The sequence below is a fragment of the Antechinus flavipes genome, chromosome 1, assembly GCF_016432865.1.
Source record: "Antechinus flavipes isolate AdamAnt ecotype Samford, QLD, Australia chromosome 1, AdamAnt_v2, whole genome shotgun sequence".
Lineage (NCBI taxonomy): Eukaryota > Metazoa > Chordata > Mammalia > Dasyuromorphia > Dasyuridae > Antechinus > Antechinus flavipes.
Window position 1 is genome coordinate 648,817,823 of NC_067398.1, and position 18,112 is coordinate 648,835,934.

General features: G+C 46.1%; 1 protein-coding gene across 1 annotated transcript; it reads left to right on the forward strand.

Moving 5' to 3' along the window:
• The first annotated feature begins 578 nt into the window (after window positions 1-578).
• CPSF1 (cleavage and polyadenylation specific factor 1) lies at window positions 579-18,010 on the forward strand. The gene is made up of 38 exons (XM_051971289.1): window positions 579-729; window positions 2,296-2,469; window positions 3,062-3,089; window positions 3,203-3,345; window positions 3,951-4,031; window positions 4,450-4,601; window positions 4,893-5,039; window positions 6,749-6,888; window positions 7,009-7,119; window positions 7,345-7,438; window positions 7,698-7,785; window positions 7,970-8,107; window positions 8,318-8,369; window positions 8,505-8,599; window positions 9,374-9,448; window positions 9,656-9,736; window positions 10,144-10,233; window positions 10,781-10,891; window positions 11,206-11,347; window positions 11,495-11,673; window positions 12,053-12,189; window positions 12,280-12,454; window positions 12,735-12,941; window positions 13,045-13,134; window positions 13,536-13,679; window positions 13,794-13,946; window positions 15,413-15,529; window positions 15,729-15,819; window positions 15,946-16,030; window positions 16,110-16,251; window positions 16,334-16,486; window positions 16,600-16,776; window positions 16,865-16,931; window positions 17,042-17,089; window positions 17,238-17,393; window positions 17,474-17,603; window positions 17,689-17,827; window positions 17,921-18,010. The coding sequence occupies exons 2-38, from the start codon at window positions 2,326-2,328 to the stop codon at window positions 17,966-17,968; spliced, it is 4,350 nt and encodes a 1,449-aa protein (XP_051827249.1). The 5' UTR covers window positions 579-729; window positions 2,296-2,325; the 3' UTR covers window positions 17,969-18,010.
• The last annotated feature ends 102 nt before the right edge of the window (window positions 18,011-18,112 follow it).

Here is an 18,112-nt window from a genome sequence, read left to right on the forward strand (position 1 = left end):
AAGAGCCAAGAGGCCACAGGCAGAGGGTCGGGGGTAGAACCGTCAGGATTTGGGGAGGGAGGATTGCTCCGGAGTCCCCTCTGCAGAGTCCCCACGAATAAGGGGCTTACGGAGCCTTTCTGCGCTAAAATGGAGGGAGTGAGCCTCTGAGGCCGTGAGTGATGGGATCAGACAGACAACGTCCCAAACTCCCACAGCACCAGACTGGTGGCGAGGGGCATTTTCAATTTTCGTTAGCCAGCCCCGGACAGGAAGAAAGGTTTAAGTACTTTTTTAGGGGGAAAAAAGTTTTAAGAACGACTGAAAGGAGGAAGAAGGCCCATCACCCCTCCGCCTGCGGAAGATGCCGAGTCCGGTCACCTTTACTTAGGTTCCCGTTACTAGGTCAGGGGCTGCTAATGCGCAGGTGCCGAGGAGAACAGCCGGAAGATCTTCCGGCCCGCGGCTTGCTCCGCCCCCACGGTTCTCCGACGTTCGACTAACCGGGTAGGGGTGGGGCACATATACGAGGAGCGGACCAGGAAAGGGGGAGGTACGAGAGCCGGAACGTTTGTACTAGAGTTCCGCGGAGCGGCCGGAACAATTTCCGAGACGTCCTCTAGCTCGTTCCCTTCCCCATCTCTTCTCCCCAACCTGCCGCCGCGAGCCCAACGGCCGCGGCCGGCGCGTGCCGGGAGTGGGACCGCGTGAGAACGCGTGAAGAGGCAGAGGGGGCGGCGCGCGGTCCAGGTGGGGGAGGGGAAAGAACGTTAGCAATAAGGGGACTCGGGGGGCGGGGAGAAGATGGGGAACCCTGAAGGAGGGAGGGAGAAAAGAACCCGGGAGGAGGGGGAGCGTGCCGGGGCGCGGGGGGAGGGGGGGCGGGACGACTGTGAGAGGCAGGAGAATTGAGGAGGGGGAGCATGCCGGGGGAGAGGGGTGCTGGAGACGGGGAGCATGCTGAAGGGTAGTCGGGAAGGGGGAGGAAAGAGTTTAGGGGGAAAGAAGAAAAGCTCTGGGGGAAGGAGAAAATGAATAATCTGGGGTTCCTCTGGAGGAGGATTGGACTCTGGGAGGAGGGGAAAGATGCTGAAGGAAGCACAGGGGAGCACCAGGGGAAGTGGGGGAAAGGCTGAGGGAGGTCCAGAGATCCTGAGAGAAGTAGGATTTGAGGTGCTCAAGGAAAAGAGATTACGGGGGAAGGCTTGGAGTGAGGAAGTTTGGAGGGCTGTGGAGGGAAGACGTGTCTAGAAGATCAATGAGAGAAAAGGATCATACCCAAAAAGGGAAATCAGCACTATGTCTGACACCTAGTACTACATACTTGTTGATGGCCTGTTAAGTCTTAAGGTTATTTTTTAATCATAGTTATTATTTGTATACCTGTGTGTATGTGTATGTGTGTATATAAATATATATGTGTGTGTATAGCACATTAAGGTTCACAAAGCACTTTACAAATATCACCCCATTTGATTCCCACAATAACCCCAATGGGTAGGTACTGTTATTATTCCTATTTTATAGATGAGGAAACTGAGGCACACAGCTTAAGTAACCTGTCTAGGGTGACAAATTTGAATTCAGTTCTTCCTGACTCCAGGTTCAGTGTTCTTTTCCTTTTGCCACGCTTGATGCCTGATTTATTTATTGTGTGCAGAACCCTGTAGGGGATATTAAGTGCTGGGGAAGATGCAAAGTGTAGATAAGAGAGATTCCTTGTCCATATAGAGCTTACATTCTTATAGGGCAATAAGACAAGGACAGATGCTTCTAATATGTATACATTAAATACATGAAAGAAGTACAAAGCAAAGCCCTCCTTGAGGTGGGAGGGAAAATAGTCATTACAGATTCAATGGGGATCAGGGAAAGTTTTCTCTCAAGAAGATGATATTTGAGCTGGGCTTTAAAAGATAGGATTTCAGCAAGTTTGTGAAGGTGAAGTCAGAAAGAATAGCAAATTTAGGGAGAAAGATAAGACCAGTTTTGGATAAGTTTGTCAGGGTGGAGGAAGTGACTGCCTGGGAAGCATGGATTTGAGGGAGTTAGTCTATGGAGAAGGTCAGGGCTCAGAAAGGAGTATAACAGTGATAGAAAATCTAGGGAAGGGGAATGCAGGGTTAGACTGAGCTCTCTGGGAGTAGTGTATGTGTAAGGGAGATTTGGGTATAGCCCAAAGAATAGTCTCTGAAGGTGTTGTGGGACATGGATGACCTTATGTAGGTCTCAGCTGGATCTCTGAGGGAGTATCTGGTTCTGGTACATGGTGGTTACCAGTAATCAACTTAATCCCTCTCCCGTATTGTTTTATAGGTTGTGAGGTTCTTTCCTTCAATCACCACCATGTATGCCGTGTACAAGCAGGCCCACCCTCCTACGGGCCTGGAGTTTTCTATGTATTGCAATTTTTTCAGCAATGCTGAACGTAACCTTGTGGTGGCTGGGACTTCACAACTTTATGTATACCGGCTCAACCATGATGCTGAGGTAAACACCTTAACTTTTCAATATTCACATTCCCTCTCAGCATATCTCTATCTTCCACCACAAATGCATCCCCGACCCTGTCCAAAATACTTTGGATCTTTCCAAAGTAGTGAGAAAGAGAGAGACAGAGGGGAAGGTGGGGGAAAAGGGAGTAGGAGAGACAGGGGGAATTAGAGACAGAGAAAGGGGTGAAAGAGAGAGACAGAAAGGGAGAGGGAGAGAAGGAAGGAAAGAGGTAGAAAGAGGGAGGGGGGTTAAAGAGAAGGGAGAAGCAGAGAAAGGCAGAGACAGAGAGGGCGGTGAAAGGGAGAGGGAGAGAAGAGAAGAAAGAGTCAAAGAGGGAGAGGAAGTGTGCGTGTGCACATTTAGCTAAGTTCACTGGTTTACTTGGTTTATTCTCTTCCTAGGACTAAGGGTGGAGTGGTGAATAGCAGTAGGAAAGAGCTTCCCAGTGGCTTAGGCTTCTGACCTTGTTCCTCCTACAGCCCCCATAATTCTGTGACCCTAGCAGGAAAGGGGAGCAGTGAGGGACAAGGGGAGGGGAATTTGCTTTGCATCATCTGACTTTTCCTTTGTGTTTGTTTTTCCCAAGACTTCAACTAAGAGTGATCGGAATGCAGGTAAGCAGCTGGCCAATGGATGGAGAGGAAAGTCTGGTAACTTAAAGACTTCAGAGGGTAGGATTGTCTGTGGGCAGTTCCTCACCCCAATATACCTTTGCTTCTACTCCCAGAAGGGAAATTACACAAGGAACATAAAGAAAAGCTGGAACTGGTGGCTTCCTTCTCCTTTTTTGGAAATGTCATGTCGATGGCCAGTGTGCAGCTTGCTGGAGCCAAAAGAGATGCCCTACTTCTCAGTTTCAAAGATGCCAAGGTATCAGGGCTATTTGGTAGGGGTGAGGAGAAGAAGAGAACAAGACAAAGGTAGATTACTTTTTCCTCTCTGTGTTTCCATCTCTGTAATAATAATATCCACACATTTTCTGGATCTATTTGGGTATATTTGGATAACTACAGAAAGTGGGAATTTTTCCTTAGGGATTGGGATAATTGCCCTACAAGGGGTCCTTTCCCGAGCCGAGGTCCCATGATTCTTGATTGAAGTTCCCCAAAGTATAATTCTTAAAAAAAAAAAAAAATGGCTTCTGATTTGGAGAATATTTATATGTTTACCTTAGTTCTCCAGCTGTTCCACCTATAGGTCAGCTAACTCATGGATTTTGCTTGTAGTATTAGGATGGGAATTCTGAGGGATTCTGACCTGGATAGACTTTCCCTAGCCTTGGGTCACAGATGGGTCCTTAGACAAGGTTACCCCTAAAGTGAACTTTTGGATTCTCCATACTGTTTCTGACTTTGTTTCCTTTGCCCTTGTGGCTTCAAAGAGAGGATATGGATATAAAATCCCTGTGTGTGCCTGGGATGGTGTGAGGAGTCAAGAATGAAATTAACTCTTCTCTTTTTCTACCTGATCTTTAGCTGTCAGTAGTAGAGTATGACCCTGGGACTCATGATCTAAAGACCCTCTCACTACATTACTTTGAGGAGCCTGAGCTGAGGGTAAGAGTCTGCATGCCCCATCCCTGCACCTTATGAATTGTTTCCCTCATGCTCTATCTGGTTCTGTGTGCCTGTAGGTTCCTATCATTCTCAAGCTGAACCCTATAAGTAGGGGCCTGTGGGTTTTTTTGGTGGGGGGAAACTAGATTAAAAATTAAAAATAGAAAAAAAATGTTTAAAAAGATTAAAATCCTCTGAGTCAGGTAGTGGTGGTTTCTCTTTCTCTACAATAGGAGAAATGTCTCTGTGCCTCAGATATGTTCATTGTGGACCTAATGAATTGGTGCTGGTCTTGATACTACCTATCTGTTCCCCATTACACTTCTTCTCAGGATGGGGTTGTCTGCATCCTTGCACAGGCTTTGACAGGTGTGAATTTGGCCCTGTATTCTCCCTCAACCCTTTTCCCCCATCCTAGGATGGTTTTGTCCAGAATGTACACACACCCCGAGTGCGAGTTGACCCTGATGGACGCTGTGCAGTCATGCTTATCTATGGAACACGACTTGTAGTGCTGCCCTTCAGGAGGGAGAGCCTGGCAGAAGAACATGAAGGGCTGGTAGGGGAAGGGTAAGTGTCAAAGAAGAGAGGTTGAGTGGATTTCTGATATCCTGGAGAAAAGCTGGGGTCTATGAACCTGGGGTTTCTCCATGTATTTGGAATTGGGCTTTGAGAAGTCTTCTATCTTTCTTGAAACCCCTTGTTTTGTAGGTATAGACTTGGATTTGAAAGGCAAGGGCTCTCCAGGTTGGGAAGAGATTTATGGTTGGATCTGCCTTTTGGGCATGAATTGGAACTGCCCAAAATGGGGACTTCATATGGAGTTCTCTCCTCCCTTTTCTCCTAAATCTCTCTCCCCAGGCAGAAGTCAAGCTTCCTGCCAAGCTATATTATTGACGTTCGGGCCTTGGATGAGAAGCTCCTGAACATCATTGATCTGCAGTTCCTTCATGGGTACTATGAGCCCACTCTCCTCATCTTGTTTGAGCCCAATCAGACTTGGCCAGGGTAAGGCCTTTCCTTTGTCCTCTTTGATATTTGTCATGAAAATAACAGTGACAGTAGACAAATATATAGTGCTTTGGGACCTTCAAAGTAAGTGCTTTACTCTTGTTTAACCCTCACAAACTATTGAGATCAACATTATAAGATATTATTGTCTTTGTCTTTGAGAAAAGAGAGCTGAGATTTAGGGAGGTAAATGTCTTGCTTGTGGTCACAGATAAAGAATGCTATTGACAGAGTTTGAATTCTGCTCCTTCCCTAATTCAGTCTAGCATTCTTATTTAAAAAAAAAAAAAAAAAAAAGGTTGAGTTTGCAGGTACCATAGAGAATTTTCCATTTCTTTAAAGATTTTACTACAACAATGTTTGGTTTTACAGCACCCAAAGAGTTGCCAGATATTTCTTTTCCTAAGGTAGTTTCTTCTGAAATGTGCTTGTGATTATATAGTTGGTACTTTTTTTTTTTTTTGGTAGTAGTACTGCATCCATTCAGCTCACTACCCAGTGCATTTATTGTCACAGGGGAGAGTTTCAGGGGCAAAACTAGGAATAAGGCTAGTAGAGATGTAGACTTTGATTCTATTTAGAGAAAACTTTCCTAGTAATCAGAGGTGTTCAAAAGAAAAGTAGACTGCTTTGGAAGGTAGTGAGTTTCCCATTATTGGAGGTTTGCAAGCAGAACCTGGATCAAGCAGTGTCTGCACTTATTAGGATTGCTGTGGAGAGGATTTCTCCCCAGCTATGGAGTAGAGGAACTCATGAAAGTCTATGAAGTCTGAATTCTTAAGATTCCACTGAGAGAATGCTTAAGAATTTGGATTTGAATCCAAATAAAGAAGTCAGTCTTTCCAATTTCTAACAGTTTTTGGATATCTTTGGCAGTCTAGGTGAGCTTAATGCGTTCCTTACTTTTTCTTTTAAGAGTAAAGCAGCTTCAGTCCCAGAACAAATACAAACCTTTGGGTATTTGTTGTTGTCCTTCAAGAAGGCCTTGGTTGTCTGCTTAATTGTAGAAAATTTCCCATATAGCTTGTCCCATGGGGATTTATGTGACCATTGTCCACCTTTTGATCTTGTGAGCCAGATACTTATTCTCGACACTGGTGTTTATCCAATTTCACTTAAAGACTAGTTTTTGGATTCCACACATCAATCCAAGATGTTACTTTGACAGTTTTATATCTCTGGGGGCTATGGCAAAGACTTCTGGGTTAATTAGTAAATCAAGCCCCAGAGAAAATCTACAGAGGAGATACAGATATTGAGTCTAGCCCTGATTGTTTTTAATTCAGTACTTGGAGCTGCTTTCTTTAATAAGGATCAGTCTTCATTCCTTTTGAATATTTTGTATCTATCCAATTGGAAACTTCTCCTATTTAACTTTGTTTAAAATAAGTATATTACCATCTCTCTAGTTACACATCTTTTGTGCCCTCCTGTATCTGATGATTTCTTGTGTACCTATTCCACATTCTAATGGAGGGGAGAGTTGGGGGTGGGGGGGTTATTTAGCATGATGTATGCTCCTTATAAAATGGATGTACTTCCTCTTGGATTCTTCCCTCCATGTCTTATGATAGGGGACTTTCTGTAGGATACATGTTTCATGATGAGTCTGAGGCCTTTTCAAGCATCCCTAACCCCTATTTCCCCACCAAAAAAACCCCCAAAGCTCCTGGCAGCTTCTGAACTCCTATATTTTCTTTGACCAGGCGTGTGGCTGTACGACAGGATACATGCTCCATTGTTGCCATCTCTCTGAATATTCTGCAGAAGGTTCACCCAGTTATCTGGTCCCTCACCAACTTGCCTTTTGATTGTACCCAAGCACTGGCAGTACCCAAACCAATAGGTGAGCAGTGGGGTTGGGGGCCAACCCACTTCTCTAAAGAGGAGTTTCTTCTCTAAGGGAGGCAGGAGGGCTGGGAGATTTTCTGGGAAACCCTGCCTGCCTATCTACCTTTCCTCCCAGGAGGAGTAGTGATCTTTGCGGTCAACTCCCTGCTCTACTTGAATCAGAGTGTCCCGCCCTACGGTGTTTCCCTCAACAGTCTCACTGCCGGCACCACAGCCTTCCCTCTACGTGAGCCAGCCAGGAATGGAAGGAGGGAGTGTTGTGTGTGTGTGTGTGTGTGTGTGTGTGTGTGTGTGTGTGTGTGTGTTTGTGTGTTTGTGCGTTTGTGTGTTTGTGCGCGCACGCGCATGGGGGCAGGGAAGATGACTAGAATTGGAGGAAAATGGGCTCAATGGGAAGAATTGGGACTTTGGTGTGAGTTGTAGGTGTATGAGGTTCTCTCTCTGTTTCTAGGCATGCAGGATGGAGTGAAGATCACCCTGGATTGTGCTCAAGCTGCTTTCATATCCTATGACAAGATGGTCATCTCCTTGAAAGGGGGAGAGATGTGAGCCTGTCCTGACTTCCAGCCCTTCTCTCCGTGTTTTCCCCCGTTCTGCTTCTGATTCTGCTTCCTCCTTCTTAGGGTCTGCGTCCAAAGACTTGGGTTTGAATCGGGTTCTGTTGCTCACTGCTAGTACTCTTCTCAGGCCTTAATTCCTTCCCTAATAGAATGAAGCTTTAGTTTAATCTTCTCAGGACATTCAGCTTGAGATCTGATGATTCAAGTAGAATTCTGTCCCCCTGACTCTGCCCTCTCTTTCCAGCTATGTACTGACACTTATCACAGATGGGATGCGCAGCGTCCGATCCTTTCACTTCGACAAAGCAGCTGCTAGTGTTCTTACCACCTGTGTGAGTTCATGTGATGAACATAGACATTCCCTTTCATTGGGAGGGTTGGGGAGGATCCATTGTGGGGGAAAAGACAAACTTGTTGGGGGAAGCAGATCCTGGGAAGCAGTAAATGGGGAATGGTCTTCTAGGAACAGAAAGCTTTAGGCCTTCTGGTATATTCTCCTTTCTGTCATCTCCCCAGATGATCACCATGGAGCCAGGTTACCTTTTTTTGGGCTCCCGTCTTGGGAATTCACTTCTACTTAAATATACAGAGAAACTTCAGGAACCACCCGCCAGTTCTGCTCGAGAAGCCCCATCACGGGAGGTATCTGACAAGGTAAGATTTCTTATGCTACATGAAGACACCCTGAAGACCCTCCAGGTCAGTAGCAGGAAGGGACCTCGGTACAGGGAGTTGGAGAACAGGAAGGGGTAGTCATGACAAGGTTTCCCACAATAATTCCCTTTCTTTTCCCCAACTTGTGTTTTTATGTAAACCCTAAATTTAGTATTACATAAATGTGAATTTTTGTTATTATTTCCTCAGGATGAGCCGCCTGTCAAAAAGAAGCGAGTGGAGTCCACGCTGGGCTGGGCAGGTGGTGGGGGACACTGGCCTGGCCTTGGGGGTGGGGATGAGGAAAGGTAGCCGGGATTTTGAATCAGGGTGGGGCACGTGTTTCAGGGGAATCTGATCCTGGGCCTAAGAGTGTCTGATTGGACTGATATTGCAGGTGGGAAGTCAGCTCCCCAGGATGAGGTGGATGAGATTGAAGTGTATGGCAGTGAAGCCCAATCTGGTACTCAGTTGGCCACCTACTCCTTTGAGGTGAGAGAGAGTGAATTAGAAAGGGAAAGGAATTTGTCCTTGAAAGACCTTTTGCCACCCCCTCAGCCCCCCACTAGTTTTCTATTTCCACATAGGCATTGACTGAATCGTGGAAAGGGTGGATTGGGCCCTAAATTCGTATCTGTCTTTCTGATTTCACGGTCTGTGATATTCATCTTTTTTCCTCATAATTTCTGTCCCTTTGCCTTTACTTTCTTCTTATTCCCTTTCTCAGTCTGTTTTCTCTCATCTATTCGATTTTCTCATCTCCAACTTTTATCTCCTGCCCAATTGAGGAAGCATGGCAGACTGGAGCAATGGTTCTCAAAGTATGGTCCAGAAAATCTTGGCTGAGGGAGGGGGGGCAGTCTCTGAAACCCTTTCAGAAGGTCTACAAATTCAAAATTAGCTTTTATTTCTAATATGATAAATATCTATTAAAAAAAACCAACCCATATCAACAAGAACTCTTTGGAAAGATATGCAATAACTTTTAACAGTATAAAAATACTGAGAACAAAGTTTGAGAACCACTGGGCTAAATACCTGACCTGGATAATAGTGTTCAAGTTCTATATCAAAAATTTGTAAATTGTATGACCCTAGGCAAGACATCTTAACGTTTTGAATCTTGATTTCCTCATTGTAAAATGAAAATGATAATTGGACTTAGCTGTCAAATTCAGAATGGATACAGAACATTTTGCAAACCTTAAAACATTATGTAGATAGGAACTGTTTTTCTAATATCTTTGCTGCTTTTCAATTTTTCAGGTGTGTGACAGCATCCTGAATATTGGCCCCTGTGCTAATGCTGCCATGGGGGAACCAGCTTTCCTATCTGAAGAGGTATCCACCCCACTTGGGGTATTTTTCTTTTGAAGGGAGGCACCTGGAGTTCTAACCCTGATGTTAGCCTCACAGAATAGGGTTGGGACCTTGAGGTAGGATGGGGAAAGCCAAAAAACTACAGATGATCACAATATTGATGGCCATTCTGGGCACTAGTGGGGATCCTCTGACTGATGCTGTTTCCCTTTGCTACCTGCTTTATAGTTTCAGAACAGCCCAGAGCCAGACCTGGAAATTGTGGTTTGCTCAGGTTATGGGAAGAATGGAGCATTGTCTGTGCTTCAGGTGATGATAAACCCATTATCTTCTCCTTGGGGCTGGGAGGTGAGGGGAACTGTGAAGAGGGACTATCAGAACTGATAGCAAAGGGAAAGAGTGAGCTGGTCCTGCACCTTGCGAAGGCCTGTGGCAGAGAGTGTGTGCTGTAGGTCTGGTACCGGTGCCACAGGAATCGCTACTCTTGGTCCCTTCCTGGGCTCCCTGCCTCCTGTTGGGCTGCCTGTAAGCAGCAGGTGGGAACAAATGGAGATTTCTGGGGGGAAAGTCAGGAAGACTAAATCCCAACATGCGCTGCTTCCTACCCTCCCTGTAGTCCATCCCAGGAGGCAGGAGTGGGAAATGGGGCGGGGCCCGAGGTGGATGTAAAGGGTACCTCAGGGGATGACTTCCCCAACAAATGTTTGCCCCTTCAGAAGAGCATTCGGCCCCAGGTGGTGACCACCTTTGAGCTGCCTGGCTGTTATGACATGTGGACGGTCATTGCACCCTTACGCAAGGAAGAGGTCAGACCCTGCCCTTGGGGATCCTCCCACCATTCCCTAAGCCTTGTCAAAGCTAACACAAGAGCTAGAATGAGGCCTTCCCCTTGGCTGTTCCTACTCACCCCAGTTCTTTTCCTCTTCTTATCTCTTTCTGATGGTATTTTTGAATACTGGAGCTTGACTTAAGGTGGTGTAAGCCAGGAGATCAGGTTTGTTCCCCTAGGCACAGGTAACTGAGACTATCATGGTCTAGGCACTGCTATAAAACAACTTAAAACGAAGAGTAAGAAAATGTAATGAATAATTATTAATTACAAAGTTGGTAATTGACATCCTAAAGTATGTTGGAATGGAAAAAGTTCTAGATTTGGAATCAAGGCTTTGAGGTTCAAATCCCCTTTCTTACTCTGCTTGAGTGATCTTGGCAAAATCCCTTAAAACCTCCTTGATATTTTTCTTTGTGTCTCTTTTCCACCCTTCTCCTGGCACCCCATGTAGGCTTCCTCACTTGTCTCTTTTCTTCCCCTTATTTTGGATTCCCTAATCTTATGTCTTTCTCTACCCCCAGGATGAGACTACCAAGGGAGAGGGGGCAGAACAGGAGCCCAGCTCCCCAGAAACAGAAGATGATGGGAAGAGACATGGCTTTCTTATTCTCAGCCGTGAAGACTCTACCATGGTGAGGAACCAGTAAGGGAAGAAGGACTTTGACATGGGGTGAGGCTGGAGTACTGAAAGACAGGTTGGTGTTAGAGAAAAGAACCCTTAACTGGAAATGAGGAACCCTATGTTGGAGTCCAGGTCTATTCAGCAAATCACTTCACCTCTTAGAGGAGGTCCTTGGTATGTTTTCTGCAAATTATGGGAGGCAAGATAGGTGGTCTTTGAGTTTTTTAGAGATGATAGCTATTTATAAATACCCATGTAATTCTTCATTGGGAAAAAGGTGCTTTTAGACCCTAGGCCTGAGGTCTAATATCTTCTACCCCTTAGATTCTACAGACAGGCCAGGAGATCATGGAACTGGACACGAGTGGCTTTGCCACACAGGGTCCCACTGTCTATGCTGGTAACATTGGTGACAATCGCTATATTGTCCAGGTATCGCCCCTCGGTATTCGTCTGCTAGAGGGAGGTGAGCGCTTTGGAGCCTGGGATTGGGGAAAAGCCTTTGGGAGAAGCATAGTGGAAGAGTCAAGCCTGAGTATGGGCCTGCTTCTTCATTGGTAGAGGAATGGGGTTTGGCCCTGGTATGATAATGGTTCTGTCACTTGCCTTTCAGTGAACCAGCTGCATTTCATTCCTGTGGACCTGGGCTCTCCCATTGTGCAATGTGCTGTTGCTGATCCATATGTGGTCATCATGAGTGCTGAGGGTCATGTGACTATGTTTCTTCTGAAAAGTGATTCCTATGGGGGAAGGAACCATCGTCTGGCTCTTCACAAACCCCCTTTGCATCATGTAGGGAAATGCCCCTGCTCTTCAATCCTACTTTTTAATCATTGATCCTAGATCTAATTCTCTTCCTTCATTTCCCCCTTTCTGTCCCCTTCCCCCTATAATTTTTTTTAAAATTTACAAAACATATGCATGGGTAACATTGACCCTTGCAAAGCTTTTTGTTCCAAATTTTCCCTTCCTTCCCCCCACCTCCATCCCTAGCTGACAGGTAGTTCAATACATGTTAAATATGTTAAATCTCCCTATAATTTCTAAAAATGACTCCTTTTGATTTTTCTTACACCCAAATCATATTCTTAATCCTCTTTTCTGACCACCATTTGCCTTCCCCCACCCCTCTGACATGGTGTGCTGACTTCTTATTCTTTCCTTATTACAGCAGTCAAAGGTGATCGCACTCTGTGTGTACCGAGATGTCAGTGGGATGTTCACCACTGAGAGTAGAGCATCTGGGTCCCGGGATGAGCTGGGAGGTCGAGGGGGCTTGGAGGCTGAGGGCCTGGGACCTGAGATCAGGTATATATATGGGGAGGGGTCAGGGCCAGGGGCTAAAACTTTTGTGTATGAAGCCTGACTGTGCTCTGTTTTGTCACTGTCTGCCTCCAGCCCCACTGTGGATGATGAAGAGGAGATGTTATACGGAGATTCCAGTTCCCTGTTCAGCCCCAGCAAAGAAGAGGCTCGAAGGAGCAGTCTCCCACCTGCTGACCGGGACCCTCCCCCATATAGAGCAGAGCCCACGCACTGGTGTGTGCTAGTACGAGAGAGTGGGGCCATGGAAGTGAGTGACCCATGACCCTCCTCCCTCTTCCCCACTGACCCAGGTGTGCTGATGCCAGACTGGGAAAATGTAGGTGAATAAACTCTACCTGAGTTAGTATAGGTTTTTGGGCCCATGGACAGCAGTAACCTCCACTGACACAGCCTCCTTGTATTAATGGGGCTATGGAGTTGTAGTCCCCTACCTCTTACCTCTGTGGTCTTGGTGCGTTGATACAAGAGAATGGGATTGGGAAGGGAAGGGCCTTTTGGCCACTTAACCCTTTTTTTCTCTTTCCTAGATCTATCAGCTCCCAGACTGGCGCCTAGTGTTTCTAGTGAAGAATTTCCCTGTTGGGCAGCGGGTACTGGTAGACAGCTCCTTTGGACAGCCTGCCACCCAAGGAGACACCAAGAAGGAAGAAGTGACAAGGCAAGGTGAACTTCCTCTTGTTAAGGAGGTGTTACTGGTTGCCCTGGGTAACCGTCAGACCCGTCCCTATCTGCTGGTGAGTTTTATACATAGGATTCCCCCCTTCCTTTAAATGATTTCCCTTATTGCCAGGGGCAATCCTCCAACCCTCACAACTCTTCACTCAACACCTCCCTTAGGTTCATGTAGACCAGGAACTGTTGATCTATGAAGCCTTTGCCCATGACTCCCAGCTTGGTCAGAGCAACCTCAAAGTGCGGTTTAAAAAGGTACCTGAGCCCCTGGCTCCTCTGGTTTGTCTTCAGTGTAGGCTATAAACCTATGGACCCATTCATGAGGGGATAGGGCCATGACTGTGTGAGAAGGCAAGGCTCCAAGCCACAAGTAACAGCAGTCAAGGGGAAGTCTTCATGGAGATGCCGGGGCTGGCGTGACAGGAGTGGAGTTTAAAATAAGTTTAATACTTAGCTGTTTGTGTGACCTGGAGCAAGACCCATTCTTTATTTTTACCAAGATTTGAGAGATGTAAAGTAATTGGGCTGCTTAGCTGGTTCTTATTGCTTGGCATCAGGGTTCTCCATCCTACCTGGAAACCACTTCAGGTATGGTGGGGTATTGCCCCCATCTCCCTATCTTACTCCCCTCCCCTCTTCTTTCTTCTGTGTCCTAGGTTCCCCACAACATCAACTTCAGGGAGAAGAAACCAAAGCCATCAAAGAAGAAGCCAGAAGGGGGTGGGGCTGAAGAGGGTGCTGGTGCTCGGGGCCGTGTGGCTCGGTTCCGTTATTTTGAAGATATTTATGGCTATTCGGGGGTCAGTGAGAATGGGGGAGTTGGGGCAGGTGGATGACATGAGGAGTGGTCAGTGGGACTGGCTGGAAACTTTGGATGAGGTCTGAAACAGTCTTAATACTTCTCCCTTACCAAGGTATTCATCTGTGGTCCCTCACCCCATTGGTTGCTGGTGACTGGTCGGGGAGCCCTCCGATTGCATCCCATGGGTATTGATGGCCCCATCGACTCCTTTGCCCCTTTCCACAATGTCAATTGTCCAAGGGGATTCTTGTACTTCAACAGACAGGTAGGAATGAAATAGGAACAAAAATCCTTCCTATATCCCTCCCTTTTTCTGCATTCTACTGCTAACCCCTCATCCTTCCCCATATATGGATTATTATTCCTCAAGATCTGCTATTTCTGCATGTTGATCTTTCATATGATTCCCAGACTACTCTTTACATAGCAGTACTTTGTCATGACTCTCTTGCAATCTTCAGAGCTCTGTAGTTTACAGCCTTAGCTTGGCTCTTGTGATCTTGCAGTATATCAGAGCTGTCCCAGAACATGTCACAGAATCACTGATTTAGCAGTAGTGTGACATGGACAGACTTCTGTTTTTAAAGATTATTTTGTCAGCTATGTGAAAGTTGGACAGGAGAGGGAAGATACTGGAAATCCGCTCTGATTAGGGCCTGTTGTAATAGTCTAAGTAAGGGGTGATGCTTGTCATTGTGAATGGAGAGAAGCAGATGGGTACAGGGAATATTATAAAGGAAGAATTGAGAAGACATGACAACTGATTAAATGCAGAGTAACGAGGAAGGAAGAAGTAAAGAAGGTAACGATGAAGATTTTGAACCAAAGGTCTCTGAAATAATGGTACATTCACCAGGAATAGAAAAGTTGTAAGAAGTCTATACTTTGAGTTGACAATTTAACATTTGAGCTGCCTGTGGAACATCATTTAAATCTAGAGATATCTAGATTTAATAGAAATATCTGGCAATCACTAAGAATTCAAAGAGAATAACCCAGGCTAAGGCCTGGGATATGGTAGGGAAAAAGATTATATATACACTTGAGGTATGAATGACAATTCAACAGAAAAGATTAGAATGACCAGACAGGCAAGAGAAGGCGTGCTATGAAAATCCAAGGAATTTGAGAATTTTGAGGAAGGGATTCAGCATTGCCTAATGTTACAGAAAGAGTAAGAATGACTGAGAAAATGCCATGGGAGACCAGTTTCATTTAAGTGATGAATTTAGAAGTCAATTTGTAAGTGAAAAGGAAGAAAGGAATAGAAATGGAGACAGATTTTTCTGGAGTTCTGAAGAAAAAAGACATGGTCAAGTCAAGTTTTTTTTTGGTTTGTTTTAAAAATTCTGGGGGGGACCTTGGTGTGTTTATAAGCTTCAAGAAAAGAGCTGAGGAGGGTCACAAGGACGATGGAAAGGGAAATTTTAGAGAAGATGGGATCAAGGGCAATAAATACAGTGGTGGATGGCTGGCTACTTCATCAGAGGCTGAGGCAAAGGACATAAATGTTTTACAGTATAGGAGATGAGAAATCTCATGGTAGATGGCATTTATATTTTTGTTAAAATAAGAGGGCTTCTCTATAGAGTATATTCCTGAACTGAATGGGAACCTAGATGGGCAGTTATTATTTTTTTAATTAGATGGAGATGGGTGAGGGTCAGAGGGACCTGGAGAGTTTTGCCCAGGTCTAGGAACCTTTCTGATCTCTCTTTGTGGATTCCCCAGGGGGAGCTTCGGATCAGCGTGCTCCCAGCCTATTTATCCTATGATGCTCCCTGGCCAGTAAGGAAGATCCCATTGCGATGCACAGCTCACTATGTTGCCTATCACGTGGAATCCAAGGTTAGCAGCCTGTCCTCATGCCTCCCACTCCTAGATTTGCTTAAGAACTCATCGAAACTATAGTTAGTGATATCTTGAAATCCCCAATCCCCTCTACCCTATCTTGTCCCTAAACATCTTCTGAGAATTTTCTGTCTTCTGCCCCTCACCCATGATTATTATACCCCTTAACCCTGGTTCCTCCAAACAAACCAAATAGGTATATGCTGTAGCTACCAGCACCAATGCCCTGTGTACCCGCATTCCTCGAATGACAGGCGAAGAAAAGGAATTTGAGACAATAGAGAGAGGTTAGTGATTTGCTCACTTAGCCATGCCTTTTTCTTCCTCTCCCACCTCCAACTACTGTACTGGGCTCTCTACAAGCAACGGGATGAGGGGGAAGGGCTAACATTTGATTCTTTCTCTCCTGCTAGATGAACGCTACATCCATCCCCTGCAGGAGGCCTTCTCTATCCAGCTTATCTCTCCTGTCAGTTGGGAGGCCATCCCCAATGCCAGGTAAGACCTCAGGTCAGAATTTTTTTAAACTCTCAGTATCTCTTTAGGCCCCTCCAACGTTTCTGGATGTTCTCTGCAGGATTGAGCTGGAGGAATGGGAACATGTGACTTGCATGAAGACAGTATCCCTTCGAAGTGAGGAGACTGTGTCTGGCCTTAAGGGCTATGTGGCTGCTGGGACTTGCCTCATGCAGGGCGAGGAGGTCACGTGCCGAGGCAGGGTAAGCGGCCATGGGCACAACAGGAGGGGACGTGGGTCTGGAGATTGCTGGCTCTGAGTCTTTCAATTGCCCACCCCCACAGATTCTCATTATGGATGTGATCGAGGTCGTTCCAGAACCAGGACAGCCACTGACAAAGAACAAGTTCAAGGTGCTGTATGAGAAAGAACAAAAGGGCCCCGTGACAGCTCTCTGTCACTGCAACGGCCACCTGGTGTCAGCCATTGGCCAAAAGGTAACTACCCCGGCCAGATGGGGAGAGGCTGGGGGCAGAAGGGCTGGGCTTTGCCCAGGCTCCCCTCCAGTGACCCAAGTTGTGCTTCCTTCTCTTCCCTCTGTTTTCCCCAGATCTTCTTGTGGAGTCTTCGGGCCAGTGAGCTGACAGGCATGGCCTTCATCGACACACAGCTCTACATTCACCAGATGATCAGCGTGAAGAATTTCATCCTGGCAGCTGATGTCATGAAGAGCATTTCTCTGCTTCGCTACCAGGAGGAAAGCAAAACCCTGAGCCTGGTGTCCCGGGTATGGGCCTGAGGATGTCAGAGCCTAGGAAGGGCTGGGAGGAGGGTTGGGTCCCTCAGAGAGGAGACTAAACCCAATTTATCCTCAGGATGCCAAGCCCCTGGAGGTATACAGTGTGGATTTCATGGTAGACAGTGCTCAGCTTGGCTTTCTAGGTGAGTGAACCTGGAGCTCCAAGGAATGGAAAGGAAACTTTCTAAGGTAGTTTTTAAGGAATGGGATCTGGATTGGCTAACCTTTCCCTCTCTCCTTTCTTCCTCAACAGTATCAGACCGGGACCGTAACCTCATGGTATACATGTATCTGCCAGAAGGTGAGTATAATTGACCTTTTCCCACAAACCTGACTAGAGGTAGCCACTAAAGCCACACAGAATCATTGCTTTTCACCCGTCTCAGTGAGTTTTGAGGGAGGTGGGTGGGAGTAGAGAAGAAAGTAACAGTTTATCTCCATGTTCCTAGCCAAGGAGAGTTTTGGAGGAATGCGGTTGCTGCGACGGGCAGACTTCCATGTGGGTGCCCATGTGAACACATTCTGGAGGACACCATGCCGGGGGGCGGCTGAAGGGCCAACCAAGAAATCTATTGTCTGGGAGAATAAGCATATCACATGGTTTGGTGAGTTAGTCACTAGAAATGGGAGGGGGGTCCTTTGCTTTAGTCTTTAGTTAATAATGCTGGTCACATTTTTCCTCCAGCCACATTAGATGGTGGGATTGGGCTCCTACTGCCCATGCAGGAGAAGACATATCGGCGGTTACTGATGCTGCAAAATGCCCTGACTACTATGCTGCCCCACCATGCTGGCCTCAACCCCCGTGCCTTTCGGTGAGACTCTGCAGCCCTCTTCTTGTAACATCCTTACTCATCCCTTTCTTTAGATGACACTGTTTTTAATCTCCCCAAAATGCAGGATGCTACATGTTGACCGTCGCATCCTACAGAATGCCGTACGCAATGTCCTTGATGGGGAACTCCTTAATCGTTATCTCTACCTTAGCACCATGGAACGGGGAGAGCTTGCCAAGAAGATTGGAACCACACCTGACATTGTAAGCAGCTTTCCCAATTGTGTGTGTGTAGTGTATATTTGCCTGTGCTTTAGAGCCCTCATCTTACCCAGTCCTCTCTTTCTGTCCTTTCAGATTCTGGATGATCTATTGGAGATTGATCGTGTTACAGCTCATTTCTAGTTGCTCCTATCCCAAATACACACTTTTGGATAAAACAAAGAAGTTTTGTTTTAAGGAAACTAAAGAGTGTAGGGATGTATGTAAGAGTATTATTAGAGTTGTACTTATTTTTTATGAAGAAGTGGCCATGGTGAAGTAAGACAG

Bases quoted from the DNA above. Each gene is read 5' to 3' on its own strand.
- CPSF1 (XM_051971289.1), top strand. From the start codon at position 2,326: ATGTATGCCGTGTACAAGCAGGCCCACCCTCCTACGGGCCTGGAGTTT. The intron at 3,090-3,202 runs GTAAGCAGCTGG...TTCTACTCCCAG, and splicing joins TAAGAGTGATCGGAATGCAG to AAGGGAAATTACACAAGGAA. The intron at 8,370-8,504 runs GTGGTGGGGGAC...CTGATATTGCAG, and splicing joins GTCCACGCTGGGCTGGGCAG to GTGGGAAGTCAGCTCCCCAG.